The 23,460-nt window shown below is 44.7% G+C and overlaps 1 protein-coding gene across 2 annotated transcripts in view; it reads right to left on the bottom strand.

Moving 5' to 3' along the window:
- Positions 1-5,741: 5,741 nt before the first annotated feature.
- Positions 5,742-23,460, bottom strand: part of npy2rl (neuropeptide Y receptor Y2, like) — a 71,773-nt gene continuing 54,054 nt past the window's right edge. For both annotated transcript variants that reach the window (XM_076035253.1, XM_076035255.1), the window contains 5 exons: positions 16,313-16,523; positions 15,975-16,107; positions 9,778-9,943; positions 8,453-8,606; positions 5,742-7,768 (listed from right to left, as the gene is read on the bottom strand). In XM_076035253.1, coding sequence (XP_075891368.1) covers positions 7,124-7,768; positions 8,453-8,606; positions 9,778-9,943; positions 15,975-16,107; positions 16,313-16,462 — 1,248 coding nt within the window. In that variant the 5' untranslated portion in view covers positions 16,463-16,523 and the 3' untranslated portion in view covers positions 5,742-7,123. The remainder of the gene's footprint in view (positions 7,769-8,452; positions 8,607-9,777; positions 9,944-15,974; positions 16,108-16,312; positions 16,524-23,460) is intronic.

Raw genomic sequence — 23,460 nt, 5'->3', positions numbered from 1 at the left:
GTGTGTGTGCATGCGTACGTAAGAATATTTGTCTTTCTCTGTGGCTCTGCAATGAATGGACGACTTGTCCAGGATGTACCCTGCCTCCAGCAGACCCTTGCAAACCAGAGTGCAGGAGGAAGCAGGTATAGAAAATGGATGGCTGAATAATATAAAAATGGATAATATATAAAACAATATAAGCTAATTGGTTGGCAAGGTACACAATGTCAGTGTGGACATTTTATGCCTTTAGCTTTTAGTTGTTTAAATTTCAATTAAGTAATTGTCACTTACTAGGTTCTTATAAACTGGAACTATTCTGAATTGAACAGAACTCTCCTCACCAGCTGCTGATATCTTGTTTAGTTGAAAAGTGCCTGTGTGACATCTCTCTGTGACTTAGTAAAAATAATTTCAGACCAATTTTAGACAACGTGCTGTGACTATAGGAGCTGCAAATCAGTTTGAAGGGGACAGGTGAGGGGCCACACCATCAATATGGCTGGCCTGCAAAGACAGAGAGTCTTGGCAGAACCTATGTTCAAGAAGCAATTACTGATGTAAATAAGCTGCCATATTCTCGAAAAGGGTTTGAGAAAGCAAAGGAAAAAAAAAGCATTGTTACAGTCAAACGAACCAGTGTTTCCACCAGCATGTCATTCAGTCAGATTGGTAAACTGAGCGGCTCGTTTCTCAGATCAAAAGGAAGTTCTCGACCTCTCCACCCTCTATCCGTCTCTGCATTTCAGTTTGCAATAAAGCTGAGCATTTCTTCTCTCCAGGCGATCTTCTCTGTCAAAGGATAAAGATGTTCTTTAGCAAAGAAGTTCAAGAAGCGGTAGTTTCGAGGGCATTTCAATGTTTAATGGGATTTCCCTCCATGAGAGCTACTCAGCCAATTTTGTTGGCTGAGTAGCTCGCATTTCTGGCCCACAGATCTCAAAAACAACTGGCACTGACAGCTAAATGGAATGTCACATGCTTAGAGGGATTATGGCAAATAGGCAGATTTGCCAAAAATGTTGAGCCTCGTTAATAATTTTAGACCAACTCATCTGTACCAACCATTCCAGCATGCAACCCCTGGTGGTGGTCACAGGGAACACTGGATAGACACTGAATGCCGACAGCCTTCACCGCCGAGACTGTGTGTGTGTGTGATCAACAACTGTACGTGAACAAGTGTGTGTCTGTGTTACTGTTGTGTTGAGCCAAGCCTGAGGCGACAGTTGTTGAGGCTCAGATCTGACAGGCTCACAGCAGTGAGGATGCTGCCCGAAGAAATAAACAAATCACACTATAGGCTGTCGTCTGACAGCGAGACTATGTCATGAACAAGTCAGAAATCCTGGGCTACACTACTCTTTAATCTCCTCATCGGGTTGGGTGATCATAAGCAAAATAACATCGATGATGAGAGCAAGACCAATCAGAGTAGCACCGTCTCCTTGTTTTCTGTTGACTGTTGTGGTTCGAGAGGGAAAAAAATCAAAGCCAATGGGACCACAGAGACCCACCCAGTGATTCAAGAGCACGGGCACTGCTGCTGTCCACCACTCCCTCTGGGGATGGGTCAAAGGGAGAGGACCATTTTGCATCCTTTGCGCTGACAATCAGTGGGATTTTAACCTTGAAACTATCACATTTGTTTCCATGTATTGCCCTGGAAATGGTGACATCGCAGTGATGGACGTGTAAGGACGTGTCTGCATGTAGAGACACTTTGGGACAGATTCCACAGCATTGGGAATCTATCCCAATCTGTCAGCAGTCAGCCTCTCAGATCCTAGCAGAATGATTACAAATGGACGGACGGACAGTTTGTCCTTCCTTTGCTCTTTGCTCAATTCAGGGACACAGTTGCCACTGTTTCACCTGAGTGTCCTTGTTGGGGCCAGCATCACAAAGAAAAGGAGAAATAAAATGTTCAGAATATTAACAATCACCATTAAAAAAGTACTTGGATTGGCTGTGAGGACAAGGTGGAGGTGAACAGCACAGCAGCCAAATGGAAAATACTCACCATTAGTTCTCACCTTTCTCTGTGAAACAAGGATTACCTGCCACCAAACCAGAAGAGATCATTGAAAGATAAACCAGGGTGTTTTGGTGAGTTACCTTCAATAGGACGTGAAAGAAGTTAAAAACAATGCTAAACTTTTCTTTATCGGTTTAGGGATAAATTAAGATTCAGTTCAATTCAATGAGGTGAATACTCGAACTACAAGGACATTTTTGTCTTAAAAAGTGAATACAATTTCCCAACATACAGCTGAGTATGTACTCCGTATCACCACCTGGCCCAATTCTGCAACTCATCATTCCGTCCCACTGGTTGGCACCTGAATAAAAACGGCAATCTGTGTGCTGAGCGTCAGGGATCAAAACCAATCAGCAGCAACTGCTATCTGATCAGATCCAGACCAACTGGTTTAATAGGTGCGGGTATAAGCCTCAGTCCATCTCCAGCTAATGATACTGTTGGAAAGCGCAGCCCCAAACCCATCTTTTTTTCTTCCCCACAGCAAATGAAAAGTAACCATTGTCACATTCCAACAGCAGCTGAACCACAGAGCTGCTCTTTGGTCTGAGAGTTCACACCAACAACATTTCTCAAGGCTGTTCAGCAGCTTCTCATTGATCAAAGCTGTTGGTTTTTGCAGCTCTCAAATCAAACTCCACACTCAAGGGTCGATGATCAGGGGGAAAAAACAAAACAAAAACCAACTTACCTTGACGGGAGTCTGCACAGACCATAGGTGTAGTATATGGCGGGGGGGGGGGGGGGGGGGGGGGGGGGGTAGGTGGGTTGCAACCTACCCAATAATTCAAACCAGCCAGTATTATAAACACAGCAATGTGGATGCATAAACTAGCTTCGTGCATCCAAACGCACCATTTTCATTCCTCAGCTAAACTTTGCTGATTCAGACACAACAATGTTTTTACACATCTGGATTTGGCCTCCTCCAGACGTGAAATAATTTTGTGTTTAAAATCAATGTTTAATGTTTTTGTGTTCAAAATGAAAAGCAATGTAACATCACAGCTCAATCAGCCAATTGTTTCTTTTATTCCAAACATCAACTCAACATGGTCAACCGTCCAATCGTGGGAATCACTTTTTACAGATTTTTTTTTGCCCCACAAGTGTGTTTTGACACCTTTTTGGAACCCAAATGCTGGTATGTATTGCATTGGTTTTTGCCACCTTGTGACATGGAGTGCTTGGACAGTTGTTGTAGTTCTTGTGTATCAAGATATTTTGTCAAATGCCATCAGGATAATTGCAGGTGATGAACTCTGTGACGAAATAGATGGGTCTTGTGTTTTGGTTGAAGTGACATGATGACGCTGAGAACAGTGTCGATCTAAGGCAGGGGTCTGAAACTCATTTTGGTTCACGGGCCACATGGAGGAAAATCTATTCCCCATCGGGCCGGAGCGGTAAAATCATGGTATGGTGATAATAACGCAAAAACAACAACAATTTCCAGTTGTATTCTTTGTGTTACTTTGTTCGTGTTCTTTCAGCACTCTGCACTCTTCATCAGTGTTGCCAACTCCTCAGTAAGGAAAGTCGCTATTGGCTGTCCTGAAAGTAGCCAAATGACATCATCATCTAATTTGCATAATTGACAATTTGCACTTGATCGCAACGTAATAACACCAGGAAAGGTCGCTAGATTTTTCGCTAGTCAATTATTTTACAAAAAAAAAAAAAAGGTCGCTGTGGGGAGAATATCGACTTTTTTTGGGGGGGGGGGGGAGAAAGTAGCCAATTTGGCAACACTGCTCTGCATCAGCTTCGACAGAGACACTTTGGGGCAATGAGGGCAGCCAATAGGAGACATTCTGGGGCAATGAGGGCAGCCAATAGGAGGCGTGAGTGGCTGTGCTTGTGCCGATTTGCTCACCTCCAGTATTGAGTTTGTTTGCGAAGCTGAAACGATATTGCGACACCAAGTGGACACATTTAGAACAGCACTTCCTCTCATTGAGAAATTGCAGTTTTTATATTTTGCAAAATCCTCTCGCGGGCCGTAAGAAAACGGTTTGCGGGCCTGATCCGGCCCCCGGGCCGTATGTTTGACACCCCTGATCTAAGGGTTTCGAAAAATGAAGTTGAATAATTCTTTGTTTCACTGTCTATTATTACATCTCCTGCATCCAGGGTTACTGGAGCCTACCGCAGCAGTCTTCAGGCGACAGCAGAGTTACACCCTGGATATGCCGCCAGTTCATCACAGGACCACATGCAAAGGAAATTTGCACTTACACTTTTTAGAAGTCGCAATCCGCCCCAACATGCATGCGCAATTTTTTGGACTGTATGAGGAGCACAGGGTCCGTGGGAGAACCCACGCAGACACAGAGAGAACATGCAAATAAAGAAATGCCCTGTGATTCTGTGTTTAACACAGTCATGCAAGATTAAACAAACAAAGGGCCAGATCCACAAAGCGACTGTTCCGCGGCTTTTGCGCCAGAAAATCCGTGTAAATAGCACCAAAAACGGTGATTCCGATCCACAGAGCAAACGTGAAAATCGGCGCCGAGGCGCAGGTAGCGGCAGGGTTGCGCCAGATTCATTTGAATGTATTGAAATGAGTCATTACGTGCAAAAGGACACACCCCCTTCTATGCAAATATGCCTCATTCAAACAGCGGCAGATCCAGAAAGAGTTTGCACTCGTGTCCGCGCGCAGTTTGACAGACGCAAACACCGCCAGCCAAAACCAGGCGCAGCTTCTGTCTGTCAGAGTGTTTCTGGCTTCTGAGTGAAACTTTCCTCTCTGAAAAGCCTGAAATATATATATATGGCTCCCCAAATCTTACATATAGATGGGCATAGACTACAGTATATATGCCAATATTTTAGATAGGCCGTGAAAAATACAAATGGTACTCAGGTGTTGGTGACTAACGCGTCTTGACTTTCTTTCTATTATGGCAGCAGTCTGGTAGACAGAGGAGGCATCGTAATGCCAGGAGCACAGGAGCGCCTGGCATTAAAATTAAATTTTACGATATATATATGTATGTATATATATATATATATATGTATATATATATATATATATATATATATATATGTATGTATATATATATATATATATATATGTATATATATATATATATATATATATATATATATGTATATATATATATATATATATATATATATATATATGTGTGTGTGTGTGTGTGTGTGTGTGTGTGTGTGAGGAGGCATCGTCTACCAGACAGGCATCGTATATATATATATATATATATATATATATATATATATATATATATATATATATATATATATAAATATATATATATACATATATATATGTATATATATATATATACATATATATATGTATATATATATATATATATATATATATATATATATATATATATATATATATATATATATATATATATATATATATACATATATAAGTAAAAATGAGCACTTGGGGTTAAATTGTCCATTTGTATTGAATCGCACTGAACCGAATCGGATCGAATCAAACCAAATTATTAACTATTTTTTATGAATCGTCCCTGAATCGGATCGTAGCTTGTGAATCGAGATTTGAATCAGATTGTTTTGTGAGTGAAAGATTCACACCCCTAAGGATTACTCAATGAGATTAATGTCTCGTCCCTCCTGCACACACACACACACACACACACACACACACACACACACACACACACACACAGAGTCAAGAGGTTGGTCAATAAACAGTCAAGAGGCATTGTTGTGCGTCAGAAGACATCTGTAGTTTGCCTCCCAGGGCAACAGGTGGTGCTACAGTCTGTCAGTATTTACATTGACAAATTTACAACAATACAACCGTTTACATTCAGCGAAGCTAAGACCACGGCGTCCCAGGCCTGGTTAAAAGTCAGTGCAAAGGAAAACACCAGATCACGTCTGCAAATAAAATGTGAAAAAAAGAGAGATAGATAGATCATCACGTCATCAACCTGTTTACATTAGTTTCAAAGGCCAATTAATAAGATGCAAAATAGCCCGACAAAGTTCCACGTGAACAAACCATTTTACTCCTAAAGTGAACTGAAATAATCTGACTTAAAATCCTGAAACCCAAAACAACTTCCCTTTAGTGGGTGTGTCAAGAAGCAGAATGGGCCAGCACATGACTTCACATCTCCAGCTGGTGTAAAGCGCTTTGGTTTTACGCTTAAGAATTACTCTGATGCAGGCTGCAAGAACAAATGACTGATCAGCTGTTTGGGGGCATGGAAGCCTCCCGCGGGTGAAGGATTTATTTTTGACTGATGACTGTTTGTCCTCTGAGGAAGGCAACAGGCAGAGGATGAAAAGCTGGGGGGGGAATTGTGGGATATCTGTCAGGATGGAGAGATTTAAAGAGGAGGAGACAGTGGAGGAACAGAGAAATGGCAGGATTTAGATGGGACTGGATCCCATGTAGACTATAATAAAAAGCTGCAACCACTTACATGTTAAATAAATGTTAACATGTTGGCAAACTGGACAAGTCTGATGATGTTAAAGTTCATTATTATTTACAAAAAAAGAGGAATTCCATAAACGCATATTCAGGAATCATTAATAGTTGTCATAGATTTTCTTAAACCTGATCTTGCCTTCTCTTCTCCTCAAAGTCTCTGACTGAAACCAAGGTTCCAAACATGGGACAGAAGCAACAAAAAGACAAAAGTATCGACATTCATCTGTAAGGACGCCGTCTTCGCCCCCTCGTCCATCCACAGAAGCGTGAAATGCCGCGCGCAATGCCGTTTAATCTCCTTGTGTCTTTTCTAATCCAGATCAAGACAGCAGCGGAGATTATCATGTTGCTGCCGTCATGCTCCCCTTCTCTCCTACACTTGCCGATTCTCATCTGTACGGAAAACCGGCCTCAGTTTTTTTTTTTTTTTTTCTTCTTTTTTGCTGGGGCACCATGTCGGGGTCTCCGATCCGAATGACGGAGATCTCAACAGCAAGCTGGCGGAGAGCAGCTGCTCCCAGTCCACAAACACTGAAAATACCCTGCTGCCCCACTTTCCTCCTCGTCTCGACCATGCATTGGGGTTTTGTTGTGAGGAGGCAGGAGATTCCCTTAGATTCACGCTTCCTCCCTCCCCCTCCTCACACCTCAGTGGCATTAAGGTGGGCGGACGCCACATCCTGCGCGCCCACCACCACCACCTCCTTCTTCTTATTCTTCTTCACCTTCTTCACCTTCTTATTCTTCTTCACCTTTTTCCCCTCCTCCCTCCCATCGCCCCCCTTCCCAGTTGCGTCCCCGGCTGGGTGGATGCTGTCCAGCCGGCCGCCCCGCCCACCCTCCGCCCCCCGCCACCACTTGAAGACGGCGAGGAAGGCGGCGCGGTAGTTGCGGTTCATCCAGCCGTAGAGCAGCGGGTTGGCGAAGGAGGAGCACATGGCCACCACGTGGAAGACGGTGTAGAGCAGGCGGTAGTTGTGCATGTCCAGCACAGTGCTGTCGATGTCCGTGGCCAGCTGGAAGGCGTGGAAGGGCAGCCAGCTGACGCCGAACACCACCACCATGGTCACCAGCATCTTGGTGGTCTTGCGGCGGCGGCGGTGGCGCTCGGAGCCGGCGCTGGTGCCGCCGGCCTCGGCGGGGCTGACGTGGCCGCGCAGCTTAGACCAGATGCGGGCGTAGGCGAAGGAGATGATGGAGAGCGGCAGGAAGTACTGCAGGATCAGCATGGAGATGCTGTAGATGGTGCCGTCCGTATCCGTGCCGGGCCACTTCTCCGTGCAGCCCTGTGGGGTGCGGCAAAAAGCACAGCGTTAAGTAAGTGACGGCTGTCTGACCTCACTAACTGTACATACTGTTTATATTGTTTTATACTGTTTATATATGTTAATTGTAGTTTTAAGGTATTTTTTTTTATCATTGTTTTCTTTATTATTTATTCTTGCTGCACCGTGGGTCCGAGGGGACTGAAATTTCATTGGGTAAAAACTGCTCATGATGTAATTACAGCTAAAATAAAACTTTTTACAAGGGGGCGGGGCTTTAAGAAGGCAGGCTAGTGTGATCGGGGACAGGAAACAGACCTAGAAGGAACAGTAATGAGCGTCACACTCCACGTATAAGCAAGTTCTGTGATTTCTAAATAAATATGAATAAAACTGTGTAATAAACTATAATAATATAGTACTAAGAATATGAATTTTGGATGTTTTATTAAATCACACAGACAAAGAAACTCTTACGTGTGCACTGTGTCATCAATCAGAAAATTTGGCCGGTGTAATTTTCTGCATGTTATGGTGTCATCAGTACACCACCTTTTGACATAACAAACTGGAAAACACTGGAAAGTTAAATTCATTGTGTGTGTGTGTGTGTGTGTGTGTGTGTGTGTGTGTGTGCGTGCGCGCGCGCGTGCGCGTGCGTGTGCGTGTGCGTGTGCATGTGCATGTGCGTGTGCGTGTCTATACCTGGATGGTGTGTCCTGGCTCCAGGGTGAAGGAACGGTACTCTCTGAAGATGGCCAGAGGACTGGCGAGGATGGCGCTCAACACCCACGTCAAGGCGATCACCCCGAAGCACACGTCCTTACGCATCCTGGTCTCCAGGTGATACACGATACACCTGCAGAGGGACGCACACCTCCAAAGTTGAATTCTCATAAAAGACATGCAGATGTCTGACTAAATAAAGGGGGAAGGGAGGAAAAAGAGAAGCACGGCATTGCGAGAGAGCGATGAACGCAGCAGATGGACGTAAAATGCTAATGGCGGGATTAGAACGCTTGAAAGTAAGTCTGTATTAAATGTTCCACAGAGATTCAGCGTTGATTCACAGGGCCACTGCTGTCATCTTGCATAGAAACTAAATCAGCAACTGATGTTTCTAACAGAGAGCATGATCGTTCTGTAGATGAATATCTATCCTCTGAGGACTTTGAACAAGCTACCACAACTACAGTCAGCTGGCCAGACTGTTGACTGTAATAAATGTCAGTAAACGTTAAAACAAGCCGAGCTGCCGCCCTGACCAGCCGTCTGATCAAAGAGCCTCCAGATGTTGACAGGACCTCCAGGAGGAACAGCGCTGAGGACCAGAGGAAGCTCAGCTCTCAGGACACAGGATTGAAACAGCTTGCACACAAACACGCCGTATACCCGAAAATGCAACGCAAACACAGACGAGAGAAGCTTTAAAGTTGGATGTTGCAGTCAGGAACATCTGCTGTTACGTCTCAGTGGACAGAGAAAGAAGAGGAAAAAGAAGAAGAAGAAAAAGAATTCCACCTCAGGGGTTTAAAGTTTTAACATTTGTGCGTTTTAATAAGTTAACTTCTGTCGGCAGTGGAGACAACAAACTTTCTTGGTAGAGTTTACTGTTCAGGTCAAACAGGAGGTAATTACTGTATGTGAGTGAGCCATCACTGGTTCCACACTGGTTTTGCTGCAGTGTGAATCATACCAGAGAGGTAGAAAGGTTGGGCTCAGGTGGAAATATATTTCAAAATCATAGTTTTGCATCAAGTTTTAGCTTGTAGATTCGCAGTAGTGGTTATCTTCAGGTTAATGGACAGGTCGAAGGGTTACCAACCTCCAGTTCTATGAATCAGGGTGACTTTTTTCACATTTTTTCAATTGTAGCATGGGCTCCGGGGAAGCACACAGTAAAAACACTGATATTACAGTAAATATTGCACATCAATAGAGTTAAATGCTGTGCCACTGATGGTCAAGCTGATAAGAGAAACAAAGTCTTCCCAACCCCAGGCCACATCCCCTTTTTAAGCTGCTCCTACCTGTGGCGGTCCAGGGCGATGACATTGAGCGTCACTGTGGAGACATGGACGGCCAGGCCCTGGGCATAGGGCAGCAGGAAGCACAGCGTGCTGCCGAGCCTCCACTCGCCCTGCAGGGTGTAAACCAGGGTGAACGGCAGGCACAGGGCGTTGACCAGGAGGTCGGCTGTGGACGCACACAGGAAGTGAGTCACAAGGTGAAACAGAAGGCCGCATCAGCATCTTCTAAAGTACATCCTTCCTGTGTCTCCTCAGGGTTAGGAGCATCTCCAGCCTGGATTAAACAAACCACTCCTTCAATACAGTGACCAGGTTTGTCTTTCCCTGATATGTCTCCATTCTACTTCCTGTCTGCGGTCTGTTAAATTACTTTTTTTTTTTTTAGGTTTCTAAGTTAAAGGTCCAGTGTGGAAAAAGTTAATATAATGTCCATAAATACAATAAGTATATATTTGCAGTATAATAAAATACGGTATAATAAAAGTGATCTTCAAACGGTTCTCATATATATTTGTATGTATGTATGTGTGTATGTGTGTATGTATGTATGTGTGTATGTACATATATATATATATATATATATGTATATATATATATATATATATATCAACAATGATGGCGACAGCTGGAATCAGCAAGAATTGTGTCGACTCATCCGAGGAGAAAAGAATTTGTGAGCGTCAGCTTCATCCCTCAAGGGATGATGGAAGGGGGAAGCGCTGTTTAAGGGTGGGCCCCATCTGCTGTGAGGTGGCCGCTCGCACATGCTCAGTGCACTCGGGCGGTGAGAGTGAGCGCTAGCATCTGCTGAGCCACAGCAGACAACTGTAAGGCTGACAGGCCGTCATAGACTCTGCATGAGGGTAAACAATCAGAGCAGAGCCAGCAGCAAGCGTTTACTGCTGGTTGGTGCTGGTCCAGCTTTACCCAAAATAAAATGTTTGTGGCAGAGTGGACCTTTCCCCGACAAGATGAGATTGTCTGCCTGGTGCTATTACCTCTCTGCATACCTCGTGTCTTCTCTCTGACCCCCCTGACTCTGTTCACTATGTCCTTTGGGACCGTTGGGATGGGAGAAGGGCACCGTGCCAAATCGCGTTAGACAAAGAGCGCTTAAAATCTTTCTCCTGCTTCCTGAGACGCTCCAAGACAGAGAGACGCAGGAGGGACTGTTTGTATACAACGAATATTGCTTTTTAAAAAAAGATAAAACAAATAAGAATTTGCAGACTGCAGAAGGAATTGTCATCAATGAGTTTAGACCCGTGTGTAATTTTCCTTGAGAGGAATTAATTACACCAATTAGATTTAAAAATAAAAAAAACACAGTCTGTGCCCATCCCCATGGAAACAGAACAACATGTACAGCTACTGTTTACATTTGTCAGGACATATTTTCTGCTTATTAACTGTCTGGTTTAATTATCCGCTCCATCTGGAAATTCCATCACGGAGACGCAAGCTAGCAGTCCACGAGGTACGTCACGAAGAGGAGGCGGAGAGGCTCGCACAAACTGTAGCGTAGGTAAAGCGAGGACAGCGGATGACGCATGGGAAGGAGCAGAGAAGAGGAGGATCTGCTGGAAAGAGCTGTGGAAGATGGAGGCATCAAGATTCAAGATTACTTTATTGTGTCCCGAGGGAAATTTTCCTTGGACAAACTAACAGGCTGCTGCATAACACAAAACACATAACAGAACAGAATGACAGTGCAATCAAAAGATGCCTACAAACATAAATAAATAACATTACGGTACAGAAACCCTCTGCAAACGGCCCCTAGAGTTCAACAGGGCATCGCTGCCTTCTGCCTCCTCCCACAACACTAAAGCACATGTGAACGGGCTGCAAGACCAGCCTCACCCAGGACTGTCACACCTGGTGGCACAACCAGGTTGAGGTGTCTTGCAGCAGTTCCCCCCTCCCCACCCCCACACCACCCGTCAGCCTGCTGGCAGGTGACATTATTTGTCTCGGAGGGCGACGACTCGAAAATGCTGACAGACTAGAGCCGGAAGTCCTGCTTCCCACCTGCCACCAGACTGGTCAGCCTCACTCGAGCTTGTCGACGTCACTGCACTGACGCTGCCCTGGGAGAGAGCGGTGGAGGAGGCCCACCGGCGGAGGAAGCTACTTGGAGGTTGCGGACGACGCGACATAACGAGGCTGGAAAGCTAAGGTACGGCCGGTGGAAGGAGGCTGCAGAGCCTTCCACCTCCACATCCCAGCGGTTCAGGAGGATGGGAATGCGAGGGAAGGCCCACTGTCAGGCAGACAAAAGGGGGGTCAGTGGTCGTGGATATAGAGGAAGGACTCCATCTGGGCTCTCAGATTTGATGTCGATGGCATCTGGGGGGTTAACCTGGAGCTCTGGGATAGACTGCTGAACCCTCTGAAGGTGTTGTGAGGCATGGATCAGATCCATCACATAATCATGTTACACACACACACACACACACACACACACACACACACACACACACAGACAAACACATAAAACATAAACACCATAAAAACTGTAAAGAACTAGGGGCCAGATCCACAAAGCCATTGCCCGGCTTTTGTGCCAGAAAATCTGTGTAAATAGCGCTAAAAGCAGTGCATCCTCCTGTCCACAGAGGGGACGTAAAGGGGACAAGAGCCGGAAAATGCGCCGAGGTGCAGGTCGCGGCAGGGCTGAACCAGACTCATTTGAATATTTTGAAATTAGTCATTTCACGCAAATTGACACGTCCTCTGATGAAAATATGCCTCATTGGAAACAGCAGCAGACCCAGAAAGAGTTTGTATGTTTGCTGTTTATATATTCGATCGTGACAGTGGTCGTAATGCCCGGAGCGCACAGGAGTTGATGTTCGTGTTGCTGTTAGTATGGGGCGAACATGTTATACTTCCCCCTGTGTGCTGTGCTTGGGGCTGTGGGGACGTTTCGAGAGACGTGTGCAACTGCCTCTCCTTTTTGCCGTGAGTTTAGGAAAAAGCCAATGTGCATGTTTTTTGACGACAACAAAAATAAAGTATTCCATCATAAATTCAAGTTCTGGCAATTGAGGTGTGCACGTTGTAATATATGACGATCTATCGTGCAGTCAGGTTTTTGTGCTTCTGACTCCACAGGTGCCTAATTTCTGGGAGTTTTTGCACCTGCATATCCTTAGTGAAAAACCCTTTGTGGATACGATGCAAAGGTGGCGGAGATTACGGCCGCTACGTCGCCACAAAAAGCGTCCCAATTTGCCACTGCGCTCCATTCTTTGTGGATCTGACCCTAGATCTTTTAATGAGGAGGTTGGTTGGGTTGCAAACCTTCCTCAGTGACTGACGTCCACATTTTTCTGCTCTCTTCAGGAATTTATTTTGGGGAAAGTGGGGAAAAACGTTCTGAGAGCAACCGCTCTGCACATGCCACATCATATCAGCAAGACGGCAATGCTCCCTCAGCGTCGCCTCACCGGATTCAAACATCATGTTATTACCAGCTTCATGCACACACGGACACATAAGGAACAAGATGGAGATGAACACAGTCTGCATTCTGACATTTGAATTGCAGCTGCAGCAGAGAACAACTTTGCTGGGGCTCATGTTGATGCCGTCTGCTGCCACCCATTATCGACACACTTAATGTGTGAGCACTCTTGCTCACACTACACTGTCTAAAAACAAAGAGGAAGGAAAACCAATGGCTGTGATTTCACACACACACACACACACACACACACACACACACACACACACACACACACACACACACACATACAAACAAAGAATTAATTTAACTTTTCTGTTGTTTGCATTTTTTTTGTCAAAAGTTGGTAGACTGATGAAACCCACAATGCACAGAAAATTATACTGACCAAATTACTCAGATTGATGAGACACAGTGTACACATAAGTCTTGATCATTCCACAGTCTCCTGTGTCAGTATTAAGTAAAACATCCAAAATCCAATATTCTTAGCACTATATTACTCTATACATTTGGAAATCGCAAAATTTGCTTATACATGGAGTGCAAATGTTTATTTTTTTGTGGTTTTGTCTTGTATTTAAAAAAAAAAGTTCAGACATGATAAATGACACCTGTCTCTGTCCATGGTCCTGAACTCCTTGTCGGTCTCTGTCCTGACTACTGCTGTATATCAACTCTCGTCCTGGCCATCCTAGTCTCTGTCCATGGTCCTGATTCTTAAGGTCCTTACACACCGGACAAAAGGTGAAGCGGTGCGAATAAGCGACGCGAAAAGGCAAATGTTTCGCCAGCGATCTTTTTCTATACACACCAAGACGCGAACCTGCGTCTGAAATTCGCTGAAGCGACTGAAGTTTGGGGCTCTTTCTGTCGTGCCGAAGGAGAAACAATGGAGTCGACTACATCCTTAACTGATGATGTCCTGGTCATGCTTGAATCAAAAAAGAAAAAGAATAGAAGTATTTTGGTTCACCAAATATTGTTCTTGAGAGAGGTGTTGCAGCCGTTAAATGAATGACTTCCGCATGCCGATGAGTTTTGTGCTGATTGTATTTATAAAATGATTATACTATATTGTTATTATTTGTTTGTTGTGTCTTTAGAGGGCGTGTTGTGTGCGTCAGGTGGATCTATAGGTCAGGTGAATACGCGGCGGTGCAGGTGGAAGATGAAGAAGAAGCGGCGCTAATAAACCGTCTTTTGACCACGTTATTTAAGTTCCTGCTGCCATGAAATATTTTTTCATTTTCCTTTGGATGTTTTTATCATTTAGAAAGCTTTTCGGAACAGATTTAAACCAAAGAATAAAAGATATGTATGTTTTGTTTTGGTGACCAAGAAGTTTTGTTTTACGTGCGTAAAACGAAACACCGCTTTCTACACCACGGCTTAAAAAAATAAATAATTAAATTAAATTAAAAAAAAAAGACATAAGAGCGCTGTATGTTGAATTAACGTAACCTCATTTTATAACTGACCCGAGCCAAGTAGGTACCTGTGGAAACAGGCCCTATGTTAGACGCCGACAGATCTGTAGGGAATATTCAGGTGGACTTGAGGAGCAGAAGTGAAGTCTCAATTGCCTCTCCCAGACCAGTGGAGAGAAAACTTGTTTGGTCAACAACTAGTGACTGTCTGTCTGTGCTGGTTTTCAGACATGCAGTTCATCGTTGTCTTTCAGGCCTGGGTTTTGGATGACTGGTTCTTGTTCTAGCTTGAAGACTTTTCACCTCTTATCCAAAAGGCTTCTTAAATTCTCAGCACTACAGTGACTCTTAAGTCTTGGCTGGGATCTCAAAGTGTCACTGCAATCCTTCTCATAATTACACCTGATGTTTATCTTCAGGCTCTGTCTGTTTGTTTGATTAGTTCACTAAGATCATTTTCAAATTAATTCTTAGGGATGTTTTCATTCATCTATGCCATTTAGCAGCATTTCTCGATCAGCATTTCATTTTCATTTATTTTTTTGCCATCAGCGGTTTTGGCATCCGAGTATCATCAAATGTCATAATCTCTGTTCTCGCCCAGATTAATCTGAGACAAATCTTGTTCAGCTCCAAATTTAAAGCCTCAGTCTGCCCGAAAAAAAAAGAAAAGCAGCCAGCAGACACAACTCACTGAGCGAAACCCACCCACTGTCACCCTGGCACAGTTAAACGAGGTGGTGCCATGAATTATACACCAGCATGGAATAACACAAGGTAGCGTGTGGGACATTTCACACACAAGTGAAGCCAGAATGCGCGAGAAATACAAATAGTGAAGCTGACAGGCCCTGCTAAGAACGGCATTAGCGTCAAGATCACGAAAAGAAACAAGATGCAAAAGAGTAGCAGCGGGGGCGGGGGGGGGCTCTCCGTCTCACAAGCCAATGTCACGCAGGGGGAGTGATGGTGTTTTCAAACAGCAGCTGAGAAACATCCGACTGCACGGCGACAACAGCTGACACAAGCCGAGTCATCGTCGCCACACACACACACACACACACACACACACACACACACACACACACACACACAGTGAGTCTGTCTGTCACACTCAGCAGATGCAGACAATCCTGTCTGACGTCCAGCTGCTTGAGTCTGTGTTTGTGTGTGTGTTTGTGTCTGGGTCTGTGTCTGTGGGTTTGTATGTCTCTCTCTTTCTCTCTCTCTGTATGTGTGTGTGTGTGTGTGTGTGTGTGTGTGTGTGTGTGTGTGCGCGTGCGCACGTGCACACTCACCAACGGCCAAGTTGGCGATGAAGAAGTTGGTGACGGTCCTCAGCGTCTTGAAGCGGTAGATGACGTAGATGACCAGTGAGTTGCCGAGGACGCCGAGCACGATGATGGTGCTGTAGGCAACAATCAAAACCACCTGGTGGATGGAAAGCACATGATCAGGAGGCGGAGCTTCAGGTTACCACGCGGGGGTCTGGTGTCTGACAGTGGTACAGCACACAATGAGCCCCTCCCACTTCCATGCTAGCACATGCGACTTTTAATTTTCTAAAGTGGGTTGCAATGGTTTCTGCTACATTGAACCTTTCCCTTTAAATACTTGAGCTCAATAGCACCACCACCTGGACGCTCAGCAGTCTGATGGGGTCTTCGGGGAGGTTCAGGTCTTCAAACAGCAGGTTGGTGGTGGCTTTCTCCTCGTAGCCATCGCCGGGTGGCGGCAGAAGGCGGAGCTCTTCCTGGGTGCCATTGGCTGCGCCGATGCCGTCCATGTCCGGTCACATGTGTGGATCCAGCAGCAGCATTTCATACAAACACACACAGACACACACCCTGCAATGACAACAGAAACAGAGAGGTGACTCTGAGTTTGTTTCTGGTAACAAATGAGGAAAGTTCCGTTCCTATTTCAGGCTCTTTAATCTCTCCCTGAGTTTGGGGATCCACCAGGCTGGAAACAAAATTTACTTACAAATCAGGATTAAATCCAGCTGGCCAAGTAATCAGGTCATTTAAAATTGAACTTTTCTGGCTTGTTCTCAGACTGTTATCTGGGAACTGACCTGGTTTACATCTGAAGATGTGACCACATTGTTGGGGAAAATTATTCATCAAATAATCAGCAGTGGATGCAAACAGGAAAAAAAAAATAAACTCGTTGAAAAATCAGAAGTGGATCGGAATCACCGATTGGCTAAATATTCAGAGTGAAATGTATCATTGTATGAGATTAACGATTCCGGGTTACTTTGAGCTGTCCTAATCTTTTTCCCTTTTGTTGGATTTCAAGACATAGAGAGTACACCTACTATTTACAGCTGCCTCCACTGCTGGACTACTTTTTTTTTTCCATTCAGAGTAGCATAATCCCAATGTGTATTCTGAACGGAACTATTGAACTTCATCTCACTGAACAAAAGCTGCATCCATAATTAAAACAGTGACTGGAGGCAGGAACAGACTATAAATATAGAAATGAAGATGAAGTTAACTGGCTGCAGCTGAGACGTCTGACTGAAGGCCAACTCTGCGTCTGCAAATATTAAATATCAAATGCAAATATGCAATAGCGGTGAGTTTTTATTACATGCTGATAGTTTGAGCGTCTGTTTCTCTGAATTTTGTGGGGGATGTGGGATGGTTTCTGTGTCTTTTCCAGGAACTACTTTCTCGGCGGCAGATGGTGGTCACACGGAGCGCCCTCTGGTGGCCTAACACTATCACCCCGAAGGCAGAGCTCATCAGAGTTAGTGTAGTAGTTAGTTACATTGTCAGTATTTTCTAACTTTCAGATTTCAATTATTATTATATAGTTCTGAAGATAACAAGAAGGATATAAATATTTACATGCGTGACACTTTCAAGGTATTTATTATTATTTATGAGACAGAAAAACAAAACCACCCTTTAGTTTTTCCACTACACGCACACACGCACACGCGCACACACACACACACACACACACACACACACACACACACACACACACACACACACACAGCAGTGACTCAATGCGTGCAGGCTATTTAATCAGCCCATGGGACACACACACACTCAGATATTAACGCAGGATGCTGACATGGAAAGACACTCAGAAAAACAGCAGCAGGGGCAGATAAAACCTCCCCATCGACCCACACGCTGTGCTTCGCATCGCTGAGCGAGACATCGCCAAGGGCCAGAGTGGCAACACACTGGTCCACAGAGCATTTCACTTATGGTTCAGCAACACCCTCATTAGCTGCATTTGAAAGAAAGTGGATCAGATCATAGAAGGATGATATTCATGGTTTACTATTATCTGTGATGCTGGGGTTTCATGATGATAAGCAAATACTATCAACATCGGTCCTCAGCCAGTGAACAGACAAGAACCTGGGAGACCACACCTACAAGTTCATAGTCACATCCAACTTTGTTATGGCTTCTGTTCGATTGTTACCAGTAGCTCCAATAGCTGCTAAGACATTATTTGGTCCAGCTAGCGAGCTAAAATAAATACAACTGGCTTATGATCAAACTGTGTTCAATCTAGCCATTTTTGCCTGATGGGATGAATATTTAGTTCCGGACACTGTTCCTGTTCCTCCAGTTTACTTGAACTTAAACTTCAAAACAAGTCTGTTTGGTCCCATGCTCACCGTCAGTCATCGCTACTGATGGTGACATTTTAAAAATAGCTTTCTTTCCTACTGCAATAAAAATACATTTCACGTCTTTTGAAGGACGACCGATTAGGACACTCTTGTGCCTCAATCAGAGATGTTAAGGTGTGTTCACAGGAGCTTGTTTGGACGTGGTCTCTCTGGAGCAGGTGTCAGGCCTTCATCATGGAGTGCCAGCTCTCAGCCGCTTTCATCTTGTGATGAAAACGTGCCGTTTGCCTCAGCACCAGTGAAACACAACAACAATAACGGCAACACTGACTTGAGGCCGCTGATAAATCTGAAATGATCACTGCTTGATGTTCGGAAGAGTGGTTCTTCAGACGTTTCTCAGAATAGTCTTCCTCAATAAAGCTCTGAGAGGGAAACATTTCATTGACTATTGGAGGGGATTTTTGCGTCAGGCAACATTCGTGATCTCCAGAGGACGGACTTTGATAAGATCTGATAGTGAGTCTGACATTGATCAATTTGTAACAGTTGAGAGTTATTTGACGTTCCCCAGCGTTCCCTCATGTTTATTTGTCAACTAACAGATATTGGATTGGCTTTCTTTTTCTGTGCAAATCAGCAAACGTTAGCGTTGGAAAACAATGTTGAATCCTCTTGTATTATTCAGAACATGTGCATGTTAGGAATGTTAATTCACAACACTGGCTAAGTGCAAAAAATAATGAATGAAATAGAACAGAAATATTTGACCTTAACACTGCACGTATTTAAACAATTTCTGATTTACACCTCACAAGCAGAAGACAAAAAACAAAACTTTATCAATAATCCTGTACATGCTGCTTGACCACAGTCACGTTGTGTCCTTTAGATAATGACTCCAACATTTTCTTCTCACTCCTTCTCTACTCTCTTCTTTCTTTTCACATAAAGGGGAATCTGGGAAATAAACCCATTCATCTTCTGTTTAGACAGTTGACACACTTAGATTTCAGTCAGGAAATAAACACAGAAAGATCCATTCATTGTGGACAAAAATAAAACCAACATATAGAACAGCCTTGAGGCAGAAGGTGCCTCATCCATGCCATGGTTAGCACTCAGAGGTGTGGAAAACAAGCGAACCCTGTAGTCAGGGTTAATGAATCCCTCGTTGTCCCTTTAAAGTTGCCATGCCACAGAAATGAGTTCCTCTGGGATCCAGACATCAAGGATTTCAACTGATCCGTGAGCGAGAGTGGAGGAAATGTTGAGGGAATCAAAGTCTGGCAGGAATCACTGCAAGAGTGAATCACAATTTCTCCCTTCACCCTCAATCTTAACCATCAAAGCATCAAATAATGTACGCTCTCACCAGGTGGCTAATGCTGTCCCCAGTCTCAAAGTGTCCAGCTGAGGGACACAAGTGAAGGCTGTATTGCCCTCAGGTAAAGACTTTACACACTCACCCTTGGCGGTAAGTGCTATCACAGAATCCCCATGTTCTTCGTTAATACAGATCTGAAAATGACGACCATTACCATTACCTTAGTTAAGTGTCATTTTTATGGACTATTTATGATCGATTGCTCCATTGACAGTACATCAAGATGCACAGAGCACGTCACCCCATGGATTTGCATTTAGTCCTTCTGAAGCTTATAGAGTGATTCCACAGTCGCTGTCACCTTGAGTGTCCAGTTCATTTTGAAACCAAAAGATTCCATGTTTGGTACCGCAAGTGACTTAATAAAAAGTGACAATAATTAAAGCCTGAGTGCGGCGTGTGTGTCCCAACCTCCGCTCACCCGCTGGTAATCTGACAATAGTTGGCCAATTTTAACCCACAACTTTATGGCCATTTTTACAAATAAGACAAAAAATAATTTTATTAATTAAATCTAAATGAATTAAATTTTCATTAAATTTTTAGATCAACAAAAATGTTACTTTGCAAAGATTGTAATTTATGCATCACTTTCTGTCATTGACAACCAGTCATTTTTAATCTTTTTTACAAGCATATTTTGGCTGTCCGTGCTGCAAAAATGATAGCATGCAGGTTTGTGGCCGTTCCGCGTTGGCCTCCTTTTTGAAACCATAAGCTCCGTCCATCTTTAAATGCTTCCAATGTGCTGCTCAGACTCAGGCATGCACAGTTAACCGAGCCGAACGCAGCGACTGCGCACTGTCCACATCTGAGCTTTCAGCATGCACCTCTCTGAAGGAAAATACTCCGGTGAGATACATCTGAAGGTCTGCAGATGAACACGGCGGCTGCTTGCTTTAGCGGCTAATTAACGATCTAACCGCCTCCCTAATGAGGCCTCTAATTAAGCGGATTAACGAGTGCTGGCATGGCTCCAGGGCAGCTGCGTCCCTCCCTTGCTGCCCTTTAATGGGCGGTGAACGCCGCTGACCGGCTGCATGTCTTCAGACTCTGGATAACAACCGGGTTCACTGAAGTGGACGATTTCGCGTGAGCAGCTTCAATGGGACCGCTTTTAACGACAACGACGGGGCTCAGGGAGCCCATTGATCTGGGGAATCAGTCAATTTTAACAACAATCGAGTGGATTGCAGGGACAACGGCCAACAGACAGGAACTATTGCGGATAATCGTGTAGATGAGATTCAGCAACACGTGACTTTTGAACGTTCTGTCTGGCCGAGCAAAATCCTACTGGTTCCATTGCATGGCTAATGAAACAACAACCTTAGAATTTGCCTCTGGACACATTGCACCTCCCCCAAGGACGCCAACAGGACGTGGGACTATAGTCAGACAGAGGTGACGACAGCGCTGTCACCTGCGGTGTTTGGCGCGGGGAACGCAGCGGCGTGCGGTGCAGAGGTGGTTTCCTTTCACCGCCGACGGGATTACCATCCCCCGGGGAAAGGCAAGCCGCTTAAAAAGACTGACAGGAGGAAATGCGTCCGCAGCTGGACGCGATCTACAGAGAAAAGCGGCGCAGTTTACACGCAGAAGTGTTGCGCGGCGACGCCGCATCGCCGTGGAGACGACACGCAGGCAGGACGTCTGCTTTGATTCTCTTCAGAGGCGACGGGAGACGCGAGCCAATGCCCACGTTGTCTTTTGCCAGCTGAAAGAGGGCAACAAAAAAATTGTGGAAAGAAACGTTGCCTCGTTGCAGACAAACAGTTATACATTGAATCATTCTAAGTTTAAATGGATCTCTTTAGGGTGCCTTCAATTTGTCTCTTGTGTTACAGCTACTGCATCACCTGACATGTCCATGCCTGTTCTATTGCTTTGAACCCACATTCTTAATTCTTCATCTAATTCTTGACCATGCCTTTTTATGGACAACAACAAGCAACAGTTGAATAGGACACACCCAAAAAGTGTATGACAGGACACACAGTTCTCCTGTCTGCGCTCTATCATTTCTAAAGAATGCTCTGTGGGATGGGTGCCTTTGAGACTCTCAAATAAATGCCGGCAAACCAGACTTCCATTGCTTAGGACATAAGACATCATTTCTAAAAAAAAAAAATAACACAGCAACACGCACTCTCAAATAAGAATGTTATTACAGAGGTGCAAAGTCCAGGCAATTCAATGCGAAAAATGTTTTAATAGTGTCACTGACAGGCATCCAGTGACACTATTAAAGATTTTTGAAATGGACACTTGAGTGTTGCGGGCCACTTTTCATTTTTAAGAGTTCATTTCTGCCAAGACAAAAGCCCACCGACCGACCTGACAATATAATGCCATGGTGACCTTCCACACGGCTTCACTGCCGTTCAGGACGTTGGCTCCGCCTCCCAGCCACACTCTGCATCACGGGCATGTCGGCGAGACGTGTCGCTGGCTGTTGCTGCTGCTGCTTCTGCTGCTTCCATGAGTGAGGCATGCTGCAGAGGCCGCGCTGGTGCTGTAAATTTAATCGGAGTGGAGAGCTTGGGACCCTGAAGGCATCACGCCACCAATCTGAGGCCTATAGTCCAACTGGGGGAGTGACCAGAAATGACAACCGCATGGACGCTCACTTCACTGGGCTAAACAGCAGTCACATCGGAGAGACAGAGATAAATTTAGTTCTGTGGCTTCACCTCCTGAAACGCTCTCAGCTTAAACGCTCAGTGGAACCTGAAAGAAGAGTTAAAATATTTAGGAGCTACCAACACGCTGCCTTGCCACATAATGATTTCCGCAAACAGCTGCAGCACCGCTGTCAGTTCTTTCTTCTTCTTTTTTTTTTTTTACAAACTAGTGCTGCACGCCGTCGGTAGCAGGAGCAGGTTTCCAACAGGAGGAGGGCTGGCCGAACCTCCCGACTCCTCCACGTCTTGCTCGGGAGCAACTTCCTGCCGCCTCGGCAGTGCAGCCATGGCCATGAAATGCAAGCATTGCTTCAAATGTCAGGGAGGGTGGGGGGGGGGGGCGATTTCTATCCCCCGACGGTGTGTAACAGCCCATAGAAAGGAAGAAGAAGGAAGCAAGGTTTGGATGACAACAATCCATGTCCAGATGGTGTCTATAGTCTGCAGCTTGGAACAGCTGGGAGAATGGTGATTATTTTACAATTATTTTCATTTGCCGCGATATATTCCAACTGAGAGACAAGCAAAATAACAAGCATGGTGGAAGGCCGGGCTGAGCGTACCGTGCTCGAGAAGCGATCGTGGATTGTGAGGAAAGTGAAAATAAACATAAGCGATTTGTAATCCTGTTTCACTATTTACTTTTTTCTTTTGGGCCGGCGGACTGAGATATTGACGCAGGAAACCTAAATGACAAAAATGTAAAAGCAAACTTTTATGGCACGACTCCCAGTCAACCTCAACATGGACCTTTAAAGGCTTTGTGTTCTAAAATAACTCGAAGCAGAAGTTCAACTCTGCCGTTTATCCAGACCGTCTTTTCACGAGCGATCTTTCTATTCTCAGTGGTGCTCATGTTGTTAGCGAGCTGCTGCTTCTTCAAACACGGTGTGCTTTGGGTGCTCTTCTTCTTCCTCAGCCTTCAGGGAGTAAACTTGCGGCGCCACAGCAGGCCGTGGAGAGGTACTACATCGTCTTCAGTCGTTTCCAGCATACCGGGTAAATGTTGTTGTTTTTTTTTCGGTTTTGAACGGTTTTGAAAATGTGCGGTTTCAAAAAGATCCAAAAAGATGGAGTTGAATTGTTTTGTATTTTCTATCGTC

The sequence above is a fragment of the Nelusetta ayraudi genome, unplaced genomic scaffold (genome assembly GCF_046127955.1).
Source record: "Nelusetta ayraudi isolate G7.1 ecotype Tasmania unplaced genomic scaffold, CSIRO-AGI_Nayr_v1 ptg000042l, whole genome shotgun sequence".
Classification (NCBI taxonomy): domain Eukaryota; kingdom Metazoa; phylum Chordata; class Actinopteri; order Tetraodontiformes; family Monacanthidae; genus Nelusetta; species Nelusetta ayraudi.
Note: the sequence above shows the minus strand (reverse complement) of the source record. Positions and strands in the feature narration are given on the sequence as shown.